Below are 17,849 nucleotides of genomic sequence, written 5' to 3'. Positions count from 1 at the left end.
AGCAAAACAATTGTTGTTCAAGCAGCTTATTTATAAAAAAGTATTCTTATTCAATTGAATTACTTTCATTTAGCATACACGTAGTATTATTGAAGAGACCCAACTTCCTCTGAGTGCCGTTACAGCGCAGCGGACGATAACACTAGACGATTCCACAATCTTGTGTATTCTAACAACCCATTTCTTAACTATTGTTGATTATTCAATTGCGCATGAACGCGTGCATGGTGGCATGGTTCGGCGCTCTATATAGCAACGTGAACCTGATCAACACATTGTTTTGTGCTAGCAGAAAGGCGACTTGAATGCTAACACACTTCACGTGTGGATGTGGTTGGCTTCTACGTCGCGTCGCTCGTCGCGAGCAATTTCGCGTTTATGAGGTTTGGCCTTAATACACCTACGTTAGTGTACAACGCCGGTAAATATGCCTCAAATAAGTGTCACTCCTCTGGGTGCTGGCCAGGACGTGGGACGCAGCTGTATTCTACTGAGCATTGGCGGCAAAAATGTGATGCTGGACTGTGGCATGCACATGGGCTTCAACGACGAGCGACGATTTCCAGACTTCAGCTACATAACGCAGGAGGGCCCGCTCAACGAGCACCTAGACTGTGTTATCATAAGTCACTTTCACCTAGACCATTGCGGTGCCCTGCCTTACATGACGGAGATGGTGGGGTACTCGGGTCCCGTTTACATGACGCACCCGACTAAGGCGATTTGTCCCATCTTGCTTGAAGACTTCCGTAAGATCACTGTGGACCGCAAAGGCGAGACAAACTTCTTCACATCTGCCATGATCCGCGACTGCATGCGCAAGGTGGTCGCAGTAAACCTGCATCAGGCTGTTCAAGTGGACGATGAGCTGGAGATAAAAGCGTACTATGCTGGACACGTATTGGGAGCTGCAATGTTCCGCATTAGAGTTGGCTCCCAGTCGGTGGTCTACACCGGCGATTACAACATGACCCCTGACCGGCACCTTGGTGCAGCTTGGTTGGACAAGTGCCGACCAGACCTGCTCATCACCGAATCGACGTACGCCACCACTATACGTGACTCCAAACGTTGCCGCGAGCGCGACTTTTTGACCAAAGTACACGACTGCATCGATAAAGGCGGCAAGGTTCTCATACCCGTGTTTGCACTAGGTCGTGCCCAGGAACTCTGCATCCTGCTTGAAACGTACTGGGACCGCATGAACCTTCGTGTTCCAATCTACTTCGCCGTTGGCCTCACCGAAAAGGCTACCAACTACTACAAGATGTTCATCACGTGGACAAACCAGAAAATCCGCAAAACCTTCGTGCAGCGAAACATGTTCGACTTCAAGCACATTAAGCCCTTCGATCGAGCCTTCATTGACAACCCAGGGCCCATGGTAGTGTTTGCCACACCTGGGATGTTGCATGCTGGGCTGTCGCTGCAAATATTCAAGAAGTGGGCTCCCTTCGAAGCAAACATGGTCATCATGCCAGGGTATTGCGTGGCTGGCACCGTAGGACACAAGATTCTCGGTGGTGCACGCAAGGTGGAGCTGGACAATCGACAGGTTGTTGAGGTCAAGATGTCAGTGCAATACATGTCCTTCAGTGCACACGCTGACGCCAAGGGCATTATGCAGCTCATCCAGCAGTGTGAGCCAGCCAACGTGCTACTTGTCCATGGCGAAGCAGGAAAAATGGACTTCCTGCGCAAAAAGATTCGGCAAGAGTTTGCCATCGACTGCTCTATGCCAGCTAATGGCGAGACTGTGGTCATCGAGACACCTGACACGGTGCCCATCGACGTAGCGGTGCCATTGCTCAAACATGCACTGGGCTCGGACAGCAAGCGACCGAAGTTGATCCACGGAGCTCTTGTAATGCACGATCGTGGAGTGCGGCTACTGGACTCTAGACAGGCCATGCAGGAACTTGGTTTGACGAGCCATCAAATACGCTTTACCACTACCGTAGCTTCTCCAAGGGCTGTATTGGCGGACGCATTGTATACCCGTCTGAGGGATCGGCTGCCAGGTGTGCAACTGCTGCCCGATGGCTCTATTGCTATTGCCTCAGCATTGGTCAAAGTGGGTGGGCAAGAAGATGACGCCTCGAGTAGGGCAATATGTGTGTCATGGACTCTGCAAGACGAAGACCTAGGAAGCCATCTCCTCAGTCTGGTTCAGGAGATGGCTGCAGTGTGAGGTTCCGGACAAACAGAAACTGGATGGGATGGCTGCGTCTAAATCTGGTTATCGCGGCTCAGAAGAGATCAATTTGATTGCCAGATTGTCTATATTTGTTGACTTTTACTTCTGTTTTTATTTTACCAGTGATCATGGGATTTTGTTATTCTTGTTCCTCTTTCTTTTTCTGCTTCAGTTCATTTAATTTTCATTGATACATGAATTTGTGCAAAATACATGAATACAATCTTTTCTGAAGTGCTGGAAGAATTTTTTTTTGCCTGCTGAGCACCACCACCTTTTGCATATAATTTTTTTTCAACTCCACCTCTCTGTGTTATAACATTATCATAAATATGCATTTGTACGAATGTTGATGCCACCAGCACTGTTCTATAGGTATTATTAGCAGCTATATCTGTCTATCTATGTTTCTTTTTTTATTGCAACAAAGACTTGCCTTTAAGGCATAATATTTTTGTTAAATGTGGGCTGTTAGACTGATGTTGTGTATAAAGTGAAGTAGTGTCTTGTGGAATCTGTTTTCATGTATCCAGCGGTTGTAACTGGCGGTGTCGCTGTAGCGAAGGCCGGCTTGAGCGAGGTAATGGAAGCGTTCTGGCTGCAACCCTTTACATGTCCATAAAAGTTGGTATGTATCTGCTTGAATCGCTGGAGTGGGACAATGCGGACACATATTACCAGCTCGTAAATGTGACCTGTTCCATGACGATATAACGGCTGTTGTAAGGGCTACCGCTGCCCGAAGCCTCCTAAGCACAACTTCTTCCGCCCTAGTAAGGTGAGGGGGGAGAGAGCAGACACACGGTGGAATGGGAGCACGTGTATCCTGCCGGATAACATTTTTACGGGTATGGAGTAAGTTTAGGGGCTGAGGTCGAAGGGAAATGGCTAGAAGGTCTATGTCTGGAGGGCAGTGCGCCTGCTGGTCAGCAGCAATGTTGTGTGGGTTCGCAGCATGGCCTTGAATCCAATGTACCTTTACACAAGTAGCCATATTATGGTTCAGCTTATGAATCGCCTCGCAGATCTCCTCTGTTTCTGTCCATGTAAACCTTTGAGACAGCAGATCAAGTTGACCAACTTTATTTGTTCAATTCTAAAAGTTGAAGGCTACTAAACACAAGTTCTTTGAATTTTTTATTAGTTACAAGTTGTCAAAAAGTATATATATATATAAAAATAAATGGGCTGGGCTCATAGCGTGTGAGCAGGATAACCAAAGTAGGGTAACTACTTGAATTCCCGGCAAAGGCATGCACACAAAGGGTAGACAAAGTTAGGTGGGCTGATGAGATTAAAAAGTTTGTAGCTATAGCGTGGCAGCAGAAAGCACAAGGCACAAGACCGAGTTGATTGGCAGATCACCGGAGAGGCCTTTGGCCTGCAGTGGGCATAGTGAGACTGATGATATATATATATATATTGTCACATCGCTATATATATATATATATATAATTTGACCTCTTTGTCATCAACGGGACCTTTAGTAATTGCAAGCAAATGGAATATTTTCCTTTGCTATCGGGCATACAGCATAGAGCTCAGTATTCGTTTCAATAAAGCAAACCAACAAACAAACATCAAAACCACACACTGGGTGATGAGGTGCCTGTGCCAGTGAACAGTGGGAACAGCCTCCCAAATGTTCCTGGTATTAGGCTGCTGCTGCTCGCACTTCAGAAGAGAGCTTTAGAGAGATTTGAATGACATCATGTGGCCCTTCCTCCTGCCCGTGCGTATTCTATTTTCATATATGGGAGACGCATCTAGCAACTCATTCAGTTCATTATAAGCCTGTGATTGGTAGACCATCGTAATGAGACACCTTAAAACAGCGTGAATACAACGCTCGATTAGAGGAACAAACTTGTGTTGCTGAAAATGGTTGTGGAACTAATCATGGTCTACCATACTAAGCACAAACTGTTCAACACTACCATTACTTTGAAGTAATATAAACACGTCACCATCAGCATGTGTGGCTGGACATTAACATTTGCAGGGCGGAATGGTGGTCGATTTTTTAATATGTTCTGGGCATCGTAAGTAGAACGGGCATAAGCGGCCAATGAAACTTGTGCAAAAGTAGTAGTGATTCATATTCTGTACTATGGTCTATTTGTTCTATAATTGCTTGGCACTTTCGCTTGTGTAGCCATTGTACCTGGACACAATCACAGAAGTTGGTGGCCATTCATTGCACATGTAATTTTGAATGAGTTCTGCCAAAATACACAACCCAACTTAATGTAAAGCAACAGATGGGCAGCTAACGCTAATATAGGAGATAATAGTTGGAAGTGCCTGTCGTGCGTCTATTTTCTGCTTTGTTCCTGTGTATTTTTTTTTGTGCTTCTTAGCTGAATTAGTTCATTTAATGTCCTTGGTTTCAAATTCTGTTTGTATATTGTGTCGAACAAAAACCAACCCTTTAATTTGCATGTTTTCATACAAGCCAACTTAAGTCTTGGGAGGGCAAAACTTTATTCTCAGTTTGTGTGTCACTACAATGAGGGCACACTTAAAGTAAAGAATTGCCCACATATTCATAAACGCTCCTATCTTGAAACCGCTTTCATTGCAGCGTGTTTGAAACGCATCTGTGCGTTTGTGCTGCCTTGGCTCCGTCTAAAAACAGCGTGTTCAAAACGCGTTTGTGCTGCACTGGAGCCGATGGCAAGTTCAAGTGAAGCAGCGTTTCTGAATACGGGGGTTAGACTTCGTGTTCAACCATGTATAAAAAGTGAAATAGGGCAGTAGAGACGATGTTTTTGCTGTGTGTACGCTGCACTATACAGCTCTTTAACACAAATGAATGTGCCAAACCTTATTTCCCATCCTTATATTTTTTTGTGCCTTGAAAATATTCAATCTAAAGAAAACAATGAATTGAGTACTACTGGCTATCTTTACAAAAGGTGTGCAGTGGCTGCACTTATCAAGTGTACTAAACAATGTGCAGCTGGAGTGGGAGCCTTTTCTAATGCAGGCTTTTCAGCTATTGAACCAGTAACCATAGAACCAAACGAATAGCTGCTATGTTGTCAGCATTTGCCAGAACATTTTCCTGCAGCACTTGCAATGGTTTGCGAAAAATCTAACCCTCCTAAAATCAAATGAAACAATAATGACCATTCTGCAGTGCCCTAAATAAAAAATTTATGGCCTCAGTTCACCATTACAGACTAACTTAATGCAATGCGCAGACTTTGAAAGATAAGTTTAGTGGTGACTGGCAGTAGTTTTAAACTCATTTGACAAGCCTCAAATACTTTTCAGTAATCTCAGTTGTATCAGTTTTGAACTGAAACGATTGCGTTGATCTCGTAGGCTTCATCAACGAGGAATTGGCCTCACACCCTCACTCTTCTTTTTTAACACCTTAGCGCACATGTTAGCAATAAGGACAGCCGCGGGATCAATTCTTTCTTCGGGCGCCTGTGGCGGCGCTAAGGGGCCGGTGTCCACTGCGACTCGGTGGTGCACACTACCGGGGCGACATCTAGGAAAGTTTCTCTACAGCATACGCGAGTCGTCGCAAGACGTGTGCCTGCTTTGCTCGACCACCCGGCAGCGCACTAGCGGAAAACAGCGGAGTCGGTAGCCTCGCTGTAGTTCTGTAGTGGTTGTTGCCGCGCACGGTGGGTGCGATGGCGAGTGACACAGCGCCGCCGCAGGATGCTACAAAGCGACTGCAGACCAAGAAGCAAACCCTCGACGATGCGTACGCCCCGCCGGCCAACTACCTGGAGATCGACGTTGGCAATCCGATGACGCACGGCGTCGCGAGAAAGCGGTACACCGACTACGAGGTTCGCATGAGGGTGAGCAGCAGAAACGCCCCACGGCGATTAGGCCTCACGTCGGCGGCCTCAACACTGTCGTTCTCGTTTGCAGACCAACCTTCCCGTTTTCAAGAACAAGGAATCGACCGTGCGGCGACGCTACAGCGACTTCGAGTGGCTAAGGAGCGAGCTGGAGCGCGACAGCAAGGTGCGAATTCCGATAGGGGACCATTGGCCCCGCGGGTCACCTGGCCCACACCGGTCTGGTTCTGTGGCGAGTAGAAGAATGCAGTCGTTACTCCGCCTCGCCTGCCTGTACAGAGGCGGACAGCTGCAGTTCCATTACAAATGTTGCGTTGATATGTTGTGTGCAGATCGTGGTACCTCCGCTACCGGGCAAGGCGTGGAAACGGCAGCTTCCGTTTCGGAGCGACGAAGGAATATTCGATGAGGAGTTTATTGAGGAGCGCAAGAAGGGGCTCGAGCTGTTTATCAACAAGTAAGAACAAGTTTCATTTTTGTTTTCTCACCGCGTGCCCTCAGAATGGTTGAGGATTCCCGCCCCCCTCGTTTTATCACAGATACAGCGAACTAGCAAGCCGGAAGCATCAAAGCGGCGTCATTTGTTCGGTAACCGATGGGTAATTAGTTACGCTAGTACACACACGCCCTCACAGTATCATCGTTAACTGCGTTGTGAACGGCAAACCTCGTTATGCACTTGGCAGTTCGCATCAAAGCCTGCCTGTTAAGCATTGTGACTGTGGCCCCGCCGCGGTGGTCTAGTGGCTAAGGTACACGGCTGCTGACCCGCAGGTCGCGGGTTCGTATCCCGGCTGCGGCGGCTGCATTCCCGATGGAAGCGGAAATGTTGTAGGCCCGTGCGCTCAGATTTGGGTGCATGTTAAAGAACCCCAGGTGCTCAGTTTCCGGAGCCCTCCACTACGGCGTCTCTCATAATATGGTGGTTTTGGGACGTTAAACCGAACATATCAATCATTGTGACTGTGTTTTTAGCAGAATCCACTTAATTCTATGTTTGATGATAAGTCTTATCAGTATGTCCCACTTAGTATGCTTGTATGCTTTGCCCAAGAACAACTAGGTCATTGCTGCTACCTTGTGCTTAGTGTTGCTGTGTTTGATATCAAAAGTTACTGTCATGTATGTTTGTCATGTGTTGAAAGAGGTGGAAAAATTGATAATGGTTGTACAATTTAATGACTAACAACGATCACCAGACAAGTTGAACGATATGCAAGTATGCTTCAGCACAAATCTGTATTCTGACCTGAATAGTCTTTGGGCTACACGTTTACTTCTTTTATGAGGCTCCTTGCACTGGTACGCCTCATGTTGCTATAATCAATTACTTGTTTCACGTGTAGATCTAATTATGTGGTTTATATTTCAATTCTACTAGCACATTTAGTTCAGCTTCAAAGGTGAGTTGGACCGTATAGTAATAAACTAGCTATGCATCACCCCCATCTTGTGACTCCAGACTGGCAGGGGAACGCTGGTTATTAAAGGGGCTCTGCAGCACTTTTTTTTAGCGGAGTCAAAAAACGTTGATTATTGGTGGTCGGGGCTCCTGAGAACACACAAGCTATACATTTTAGCGCAGCCCACAGCTTATAATTTGCTATTCTCAGTTGCCTAGAAACAGTTTTTTATTTCTTTGAGATATGCCATATGCTTAAAGGGACACTAAATCCAACTATTAAGTCGACATTGATTGTTGAAATCACTGTCCAGAAACCTTGTAGTGTTAAATTTGTGCGAAAGAAGTGCATATATCTAAATGAAATCTTGTTGTAGCAGTCTGCATCGGGTTTGCGCATTTCAAATTACCTGCCTCAAGCAAAACGTCTTGCGTCACTGTTGCCGTGCACAACGTTGCCAAACTTTACTGCGCGACCGCCAACACTAGTAGTAGCAGAACGAAAGCACCCAGAACCACAGCACGAACGGCCATTGAACAATTTCCTGCCATTGGCTCATAAATGACAGACGTGCTCGGTTCAACTGGGCCCCACTACATAGTACGACCTGTCCAGTTTAACTAGGCGAAAATAGAACTTTTGAACCACTTGTGCCATTCTCCATAGTAGTGTCCTGCGGTTTTTTCCATCAATCGAACGAACAAGCAGCATTTTGTTGCATCTCTTGGTGCATGGAAGGTTATTTAGTCAAGTCACAGTCAAGTCAATGGTCAAGTCACAGCCATTGTTTCTCTTAGGGATTCACAATAGTCGTATACATTCAAAATCACATAATTAATCAGGCCAGTACTAGTTGCTGGTTTATGTAATGCCCTCAAATTTACATAACTATACAAGGGGCTGCAGAAGTTCTTGAAATTGTCGTTTCTAAGTGGGAGTTCAAATGATTCCGGTTTTACTGAAGTGTCAAATGTCGGGTGAATGCATGTCTGCATTTTGCTGCTTTTGAACTCAATATGCCTAACAATTGTCACTTTTGTCGATTCTGTTGGTTTTCAATTAAATCAGGTCAATGATATTTCAAGTAAGAGTTTTTAGTACAAGTGTAAAAGTTGCTTTGCATGCACCTATGAGGTTCAAAGCAGCAAAAGTGACAAATGTTATCGTCTTTTACAAGGATGAAGAACTTGGCCACGGCATGTCTGCTGCGTCTCGTTAAAGACACTAACTAGGAAGACCGTTTTTTTTTTTTTGTTAGTAAATTATGCTCAAACGATACGGAAAACCATGCTTTGCAAGGAGACTCTTGGTAAGCGATAAAACCTAAAGAGAAAATGCGAATGGAGAGGCGGCATTGAAGTGGCCACACCGGTCACCGCAACATCAGATTTTGACCGCGTTTATTGGGGCCTGCGCTTTGCCTTATCTGCAAATTTAAATATGTTATCTTCCAAGCTAGTCACGAGACTTGACACAAGTTTCGAGAAATCTAGTTGAGTCACCAACACACGAAAACTTGCCTTGAAATTCAAGACGTCGTTTAATATTTGAGCAGCAAAATTTAAGTGACACTTTGGGCATTGAGTCACCAGATTAATTTATCATACTATGGTGGTGAAATAACTAATGTGAAACTTTCATAGCATAACTTTTGAGTGTAAAGGTGTTTAATAATTAGAGATAACTTTGAAGTCCTTGTTTTGCATCTATTTAATTGTCGGTGTCTGCATCACAAGTTGTGGGCGGGAAATCAGCATCGTCCCGCAAGTTAAAATCCAGCATGATGCAACTAAATTGTCAGAACCTATGTTTTGAGTTGGAATCTAAACCAAGACTTCTGGATGGCAAGCGGGTTTTTTTTATTACAGAGCTACGCCATTACTTGAAACGGTTCTGAAAAAGATTCCTGTACGAATGTCGCGTAGTGCTAGTTCTCATTAATATTGCGTCCAACAAACAAAAAAGCCCTCAAATTTTTCAATCTCCTTCATGTAGTGTGAGGAGTCTAAGTGCAATATTGTGCAGCAGAAGCATAAAATCGCACCAGGCATCAAAACATGTGCATTGTGCACGAGTGGTTAGTTTAGAGGTCCATCAATTGCAAGCACAATGGCATAACTAATGATCATTATCAGTCGGCAACAGTATCAACAAAGTGTGCATTTGTGGGGTGTACGGGTTGCCTTATGGACATATAGTGGATACTTGTCCTATTCACAAAAGCAAAAATGCTGCAGTGGGCACTTCCCAACTCTGTTTGCAATAGGCACTTTTGTATAGTTTCTAACTACCTTTGTTAAGTGCACATATGTTTCTTTGTGGAACAGTGTCTGCTGAGAAGCAAAGCCAGCCAGCAATTTATAAGATGCTGCAAAAGCTCGATTACGCTATTTCCTTCCACTGCTCAAACGTCCTTCATGTTTTTTGTTGTAGTACTGCAGTGGTTGTTTAAGTACTGCACATTCGTTGAAACTTCTCTGCTTGCTTCACCATTGGTAATGTTTCTCGATGGCTCTCTGCAGAGTTGCTGGACATCCACTTGCCCAGAATGAGCGCTGCCTGCACATGTTTCTGCAGGAACCAATGATTGACCGCAACTACGTCCCTGGAAAGATTCGCAACACGTGAGGTTGACTGATAAGACTGTTTGACGTGTCTTTATAAATATATATATATATATATATATATATTACGAGTATATGTATGTTATGTAATAAAGCTGGCCTTTTTCTCTTTGAATTTTGATACTGTTGTGTACTGTTTGTGGTGTGAGACTTGTTGTGCACCTGCTCGGTGATAAAATGAGCAGGTGTTGCTTGTGTCTGAACGAAAAAGTTAGGTTTGCACGAAAAGAGTGTCCCAGTCCAAGTTGTAAATGCTTGGTTATGTGTATTAAATGCTTAATATTGATCCGCTGTGGTAGAAATTGCAATTGACTTGTTGGTGGGATTACTTGAAGTAGGAGACAACACTAGCGTAATTGTCGGACTGCTTATGGTAAATTATCACATTTTCACAATGTGCTTGTAATTTTTCATGTGCTTGTCTGGTGTGTTAAATAGCAGCAGAGTGGGAATAGAGAAAATCTCATGATTAGCACAAAGTTAAAAAATGACGGTCAATATTGGGCATTGATATTCTAGTTCACACAAATTTATTGGACATATTCAACTGTACTAACTGTCCTGATGCATCATTTTCTGGCAGTACCAAAGCATGGTCATTTTAGAGAATCGGTTTTCAGTTAGTATTTCTGGTAGATCCAGATTGGGAAGAGGAAGCCAAGACTAATTGAAAAAGTTCTGTTGCCTTACTTGCCAGAGCGTAAACGCGACTGTGTAGCACACTATAGTGTGGAAATTTCATGAATTTTATCACTTGGGGTACTAGGTAAACTAACTTTATTACCTGGTGTACTCCGAGCAGGTAAGTTTATAAGCACTTGGGTGTTAATGCGTTTAACCCCATCAAAATACAGCTGAAATTCTTTAAATTTCTACGGGCTTACCCATAAGATGCCACTGTGTTTTATACCACCTAGGTAGGTGGAAACCAGTGTGTGCCGATTGTATATGGAAGAGATCAGAGCTGGCAGTTGTAGAGTGTAACCAATCAGTCTGTGTAGACGCACTTGCCACGGCAGTGCTGTACAGGCCATTTAGAACATCTTTATTTGCCCAGAATCTTATGATGGTTAAAAACATTGAATTCTGTAAGTTATGCACAGAGGTTGGGGAGTAGTCCTTAAGGGGCCACCCATACAAACACTGGATGGGCACCCTATTACGGGAGCCCATTGGCGGCAGCCACGGCCCAAGCACGCTCAACCAAGGCCCATTGGGCTGTCAGGAGTGCTGCCTAGTACGACGGGCCACTGGTCATTGCTACCATGTCTGCACGGGTTAGATCGCCTTGTGTTCTCGGTATACTAAACTACCCTGATCATTAGTGTTCTTGGTCGGATAGCATCCAGTCCCCGGCGATATCTAATGTCACACTTACTGGCAGTATGATGGCAGTTAACAAACTCTCATTGTACTCTTTTTGATTTGCACCACTTGGTTGGTTACCATAGATTGATATTCTTTTCCTCCTGTGTCAGAGCTGCCCCGCCGCGGTGGTCTAGTGGCTAAGGTACTCGGCTGCTGACCCGCAGGTCGCGGGTTCGAATCCCGGCTGCGGCGGCTGAATTTCCGATGGAGGCGGAAATGTTGTAGGCCCGTGTGCTCAGATTTGGGTGCACGTTAAAGAACCCCAGGTGGTCGAAATTTCCGGAGCCCTCCACTACGGCGTCTCTCATAATCATATAGTGGTTTTGGGACGTTAAACCCCACATATCAATCAATCAATCCTGTGTCAGAGCAGGAAGGGCAGCCTACATTTTTGTATGGGTTATCTCCCATTTTTTTAAAGTAATATACTTCTCAAAGAATATGCCCACACCTCCTGCTTTTCTAGTGCTATTTGTTGTTGGAAGAGATAGCCCTGTATACCAAAAAATCTAAAGAGAATGTTAAAAAAAAAAGATTATATTGATGTTTGAATTGTAAAGGAGCATGTGGGAGTTAGTCCTAATCTGGGATCCCTAGGATGGCTCCAGCGACGAGTCGATATCTTTGTCGCAGACCCTTGCATTAGCAGACTCTGAGAGTCGATGGTGAAGATCTGTTAAGGCTATTCATGTTCATAATTTTTCAAGAGATTCATCACACTGTTGGTCAGATATAACGATACTTGTATCAACTCCTCTACCAGTTTTCACTATATTTTGTATTTTTGCAGAATCTGGGTTTAGTAATGAAAGCCTTATCGGGTACAGTGGACATTACGGGACCATCTATGGACCACCACGAGAGCGCGTCGGCCCAGTGGCATAGCCAGGGAGTAGCACATTGGGCCTGTGCCCCCCCCACCCCCCCCCCCCCCCCCCCCGCCTCCCCAAAATTTTTGTCTGGTATACAGAGTGAAAAACAAACCATTTTAAAGTGCCCTCACCCCCCCCCCCCCTTTTTCAAAAAAATTTCTGCCTACGCCTCTGTGTCAGCCATGTTATTAAGAAATATGCCACGATGACTTGGCACCCATACCAACAGCAGTGTACGCAAGTTTTTAGGGATTAATGATGTGAATGCATTCAAAACAGAAGACTTGAAAGGAGAAGCTGAATTTAAGATCTGCATATGAGCAGCGAATCGGTAAGTTCAACTATTGAATTATTTGCTGCAAGTTTTCCAAGTGGCATGCACTTTCTTCGTACTCTTCTGCTTCCCTTACAGAACTTGTGTGCCAGTGTTTTCTGCAGAGTATGCAATACCTTCAATAGGCAAAAGAACGAGTACATAGATGGAGATAAAAGAGAAATAAAGATAAGAGAAAATGAAAAATTTTTGGCAGCGCAAGACTTAAACCTTCAGAACATGCGATCCGAAGGCGAGTGTGTTAGCCACTTGGCTGTCTAGGCATGCTAGCAGAGCATAGCACAACATTGTTTTGTGTAGTATAGCAAGATGGTGAAAAGGGGAAGTGGGGGGGAGGAGTAAGGAAGAACAAGTACGGAGAGAAAGGATGAAATGGATGGAAGTAAGAATAGAGAAAAAAATATAGGCGGCTAAAGAACAACTACAGAGAGGGAAAGAAAGATAGAATAAAGGGAGATAAAAACCGGATACAAAAGTATGGAAAGAAAAAAAACCATATCCATGCAAAGGGTGGGAAAGAGGTGAGAGGACAAAAACCAAGCCAAACCAAAACCAGCTGGCCCGCCAGCTATGCCGTGACCCGATCTTGCACTTAGTGCAAGCTACTTTTTCCTTCACAAAAATATTCAATCACCTTTTTCCCACTATATTAACCACTGGTTTAATGGCCTATTCTCCCGTCATGGTATGTGCCAAAACATATACTCAAGCAAGCAAGCGCCATTTTTTTTTTATCCAGCGGTCATGTCGCCCATGCCCATAAGTGATTATGGAGGCACAGAGAGAGAGAGAGAGAGAAGGAATGTAGGAAAGGTAGAAAGGATAACTAGACTATGCGTCCAGTTTGCTACCCTACACAAGGGGAGGGAGAGAGGGGAGTAAAAGAGAGAGAGAGAAAGATAGACACATGTCGCATCACACACACAGTGCCGAGTTTCACAGGCGGTCCTTCAATGAAGTTGCTGACAAGTATCTCAGGAGGGCTCGTGTGGCTTTCTGTGCTGATGTGCTGCGCGACCAGGCTCCCGAGATCTTTGCTTCATTAAATGGCCGGTCATCGAGTCTATTCAAGGCACACTGGAGAGTCCGGCGATCTTCATCAAATTGGGCACAGTGGCACAAGAGATGTTCAATAGTCTCTATACAGTTGCAGCTTTCACACATGGATGAATCCGCCATGCCAATGCGATGGCTGAATGACTTCGTAAACGCTACCCCAGTCCACAGCCGGCACTGCATTGTAGCGTCACGTCGAGAAATCTTGGATGGCAGTTGTTTCTGGAGTAATGACTTAAGATTCTTAGGGCGATGATTGGAGTTAGGTGGAGAATTCCAGAGCGCAAGCGTGGCATTATGCGCGATGTGACGAAGTTCTCTAGCTGCGTCTACTCTTGACAAGGGTATTAACAGTGTGGGCGCTCCATCGTGGGCACATCGGGCAGCATCGTGGTTACCACTGGTTACCACTGATGCCACAGTGGCCCGGCTACCATTGTAAAACAATGTCGTGTCCTTGATCAGCAGTGCGATGACAAATTTCATTAATACGATATATCATCTGGTGGTAGTTTCCTCGTCGTAGACTTCGCACGCATTGAAGGACTGCCTTGGAGTCGCAGAAAATGGCCCATCTACTAGGGGATTCTTGCGTAACAAACTCCACAGCGGCGAGCTCGGATGCCGTAGATGTCGTGACGTGTGATGTCTTGAATTTGACGGTAATTGATCGAGATGGTATGACAAAGGCACCTGTCGAGCTTCCCGAGACCGAACCGTCCGTGTAAACATGAATTCGGTTAGCATACGACAAATGCAAAAGGTCCAGTGAGATCTGCTTGAGTGCTGCAGATGACAGGCTTGCCTTTTTAGATATCCCCGGCACTTCAAGGTGCACAGTCGGTCTTTTCATGCACCACTCAGGAGATAGTGGTATGGTTGCGGGCGAGAATCTCCACGAGATGGAATTCTGGTTAGCCGCAACAACTTTGGAAAACGCTGCCTAGGTACAAATTATAGAGGAAGTGTATGTGTAGAGCTCATAACAGCCACAGCTCTATATTTTGCCGAAATATATATATATATATACATACGTACGTCATGATATTACTTCTGAGATGAAATATAAAATTTTTCATGTTTAAAAAATTAACTTCATAGTCATATGGTGGTTTTGGGACTTAAACAATGAGAAAATAACTTGTGATCGGCTCTTTGTCATGCAGTAAAACTTGCACAATGTGGCGAAATTGTAGGAAATAAGTAAATAAAATGCTTATAACTCCGTATATAATTCAGCAAATGCATTACACATAGCTTTTTTGCTGCTATTTTGTAGCTTTATTATTATGCATAATTCATGTAAAGAATAAGGTAATAGGGGCACATTGCTTCAAGTATACCTTCTCTTTTTATTCACTTTCAGTGGCACCATATAGATATATTTCTTTTGTGTGGCTGCACAACTGCTGCCTCACTTATTCATAAAATGTTGTTATAAAAAACATGTTAAATACGAATTGAAAGCCCACCCAGCCAAAAGTACTCAACACTTCCTGTATAATAATTTTGTGCTGCAAGGCGCCGTCATGCTTTAGCGTAAACACGTTTTTACTACTCGCTCAAGCACTCACAAGAGCTTGAGCGAGTTATGTGAAGATAATTGATTCAATAGAGGCTGTTTCAACAATTAACATTTCCTTGCAGCTACATGCCGCATCTTACCCAGAATAAGTGACGACAAAATAATAATATTTAGAGGTCGTCTACAATAGAAATATTGCTTCAGAACTGAGAAGCGAATTCACTGTGTTTTAAGTTCTTCCTTCAGTTACACTGCTTACAGTGTTCACAGTTACACTGTATACAGGGTGTCCCACATAGTTACGACGCGACCAAACGCATGTTGCTCACCGTTGCCTGGAGTTAAACAATTTTTTATGTTCTCAAATATTGTTTAATTAGATATTTTTAATTAACTTCCTTTTCAAGAAACGAAGATAAAAATTTTCAATGAGAAAGTCATAGATAATTTTGCAAAACGTCCGATTAGACAGTTTTGAACTTTATATCTGTTAGGTATTAGTGTTTTTTCTGTTTTCTGCTAAATACAAATGCCTGCGAAATACAAGAAATACCACGTGACAAACCACAACGATGGTGGTGGCTTTATAATGAACGTGTTTTGCTATCGGCTACAAAAATGATAACTGCTGTGACTGCTTATCGCTGTCATAGACCGGTGCGAGGGAAGCGTGTCGTTCGTACGCAGAACGTTAAGGAGCACTAGAATCGTTGTGCGCACTGACGCTCAAGCGGGTTTGTTACGTAGTATTTTTTGCGTTTCGCGGGCATTTGTAATTAGAAGAAAACACTTATATCTAACCGATATAAAGTTCTAAACTCTCTAATCGGACGTTTTTCAAACCGATCTCCAACTTTCTCATTGGAATTTTTTTATCGTCGTTTCTGGAAAAGTTAGTTAATTAAACATATATAATCAAACAATATTTGAGAACAGAAAAAATAGTCTAACTCCAGGCAACGGTGAGTAAAATGTATTTGGTCGCGTCGTAATTACGTGTTCTGGCATATTTTTAAACTCTGGCTCAAGTTACTTGGGACACCCTCTACTGTATATTGAAGGATTTCTTCCTAGTTTCAGTTCTTCCTTCCGTTGGCTGTAGTGACAGGCTTTACACACCTACTGCAGTTGCATCTTTACCGACTGCCACTGGCGTAGCCAGGGAGGGGGGATGGGGTTCAACATCGTCCCTTATCACCTTCGTAAAATGTTAATCTTGCATGTGTATAACACACACATGCAAATGCACGCACGAACCTACATAAATTATCACTGGCCCTATTTCCCCCTTTGTAAAAAAAAAAAAATCAGGATATGCTACTACCCGCTGCTTTTCGCGTCGACACAAGAGGCCGGAAACCTTAGCAGCGTTGCAGTGTTCTAGAATTATTCTAGAACACTATAGCAGCGTTACACAATGTACAATGCGACGCGTAGCACTTCACCAACGCCTCCTATACTTTGAGATGCCTGGCACGTCGGCCGCTATCCTATTGTTCACCCGCGACCACCGTGTTTTACCGGACTGCCGCAAGGCGGCGCCAGCTTCTGACACTACGCTCCGTCACAGAAAGTCACTACGCTAGTCGCTCTGTGGAGCTTCGCAGTGCTCATCTTTGTGAAAATTTTGTCCTTCAAGGTTTGTAGGGCTTAGAAGAGTGAAAATAAAGTCAAGAACGAAAATAAAAAGTAAATCAAGTGGAACTACAATAGCACAATATTTATTCACTGCAGCAAACGGCCAGCCTAAGCATTCTCTGCCAAGAGCTGGAGTGTGCTGCAGATAACGCAATATCACAGTACGGTAATAATACGAATAGATATTGCTTTGGATTGCTGTTCTTACACCCATCTTCTCAATGTTTGTCGGATATACATGTTTTCTTGTGAGAAAACGGACTGGTTTGACCAAGGAGCCTTGCTGCATCCTGTATAGGTCCTTAAGGTAGACAGCAGCTCCTTCTTGTACGCGTCAACCGTTGAACGCAACCTCTCATTCTGTGCCTTTAAGACCTTTTCTTTCTCACGCCACTTTTTGCTCTGCAAGAAAGCCGCTGACGAACTTCGCTCATTAGTCTGCGTGCCAGATGACCTCATGGCGTATGCGGCCTGGCCGGCATGTAGCAGTCTATCTGCGCTATTTGGATCAGGCCTCTCATCGAAATTTTCGCTGGCACGGGACGTGCAGCATTGTTGCATGAAGTCCTGAGAGGCGACGCTGCTGTTGTCACACACGGGCACGTCCACGCAATCAATGGACAACATTGAGTCCGACACATTCTGCTGCGTTGAACGAACACGAGTGAGGTTTTCAGACGCGCCATTGGAAGCTGATTTCGTCGGTGAACATTCGCGTTTCCTTTTTGCAATGGTTCTCTCACCTCGCGGCTTCGACGGTACTGGCCTGAGGTAAGAAGGGTATTGTGGGAAAACACTGGGCACAGTACCTGGCTTCAGCATGCGTCTCTTGGTGTCTTCGCCAAAGTCCGCATCGACAAAATGAAGGCTGCAGACAGCTGAGTAGTTAGATGGGGAATTTGGCTGCCAGTCCTTTCTTGATATAACTTTCAGCCATTGTTCCCGGAGTGTTGCATCTGCAGGTATCTCGTGGAACAAAACGCCAGGCTGCTTCTTGCGCTGGCT

The 17,849-nt window shown here is 44.4% G+C and overlaps 3 protein-coding genes across 3 annotated transcripts in view; 2 read left to right on the top strand and 1 right to left on the bottom strand.

Moving 5' to 3' along the window:
• The window catches only part of LOC142817717 (uncharacterized), a 146,366-nt gene that overhangs the window by 68,764 nt on the left and 59,753 nt on the right, over positions 1-17,849 (bottom strand). The window lies entirely within an intron of this gene.
• Positions 281-2,431, top strand: IntS11 (integrator complex subunit 11). Its single transcript, XM_037425802.2, has one exon. It carries the CDS (start codon positions 428-430, stop codon positions 2,189-2,191), a length of 1,764 nt encoding a protein of 587 aa, XP_037281699.2. The 5' UTR covers positions 281-427; the 3' UTR covers positions 2,192-2,431.
• Positions 5,646-10,166, top strand: Snx3 (sorting nexin 3). The gene is made up of 4 exons (XM_037425803.2): positions 5,646-6,021; positions 6,095-6,190; positions 6,357-6,481; positions 9,950-10,166. The coding sequence occupies exons 1-4, from the start codon at positions 5,848-5,850 to the stop codon at positions 10,053-10,055; spliced, it is 501 nt and encodes a 166-aa protein (XP_037281700.2). The 5' UTR covers positions 5,646-5,847; the 3' UTR covers positions 10,056-10,166.

Source organism: Rhipicephalus microplus, chromosome 5 (assembly GCF_043290135.1).
Source record: "Rhipicephalus microplus isolate Deutch F79 chromosome 5, USDA_Rmic, whole genome shotgun sequence".
NCBI lineage: Eukaryota > Metazoa > Arthropoda > Arachnida > Ixodida > Ixodidae > Rhipicephalus > Rhipicephalus microplus.
This window is presented reverse-complemented; position numbering and strand designations above follow the sequence as displayed.

Coding starts and splice junctions, on each gene's coding strand:
- IntS11 (XM_037425802.2), top strand. CDS start 428: ATGCCTCAAATAAGTGTCACTCCTCTGGGTGCTGGCCAGGACGTGGGA.
- Snx3 (XM_037425803.2), top strand. CDS start 5,848: ATGGCGAGTGACACAGCGCCGCCGCAGGATGCTACAAAGCGACTGCAG. Junction 6,022..6,094: donor ACTACGAGGTTCGCATGAGG/GTGAGCAGCAGA, acceptor TCTCGTTTGCAG/ACCAACCTTCCCGTTTTCAA. Junction 6,482..9,949: donor CTCGAGCTGTTTATCAACAA/GTAAGAACAAGT, acceptor GGCTCTCTGCAG/AGTTGCTGGACATCCACTTG.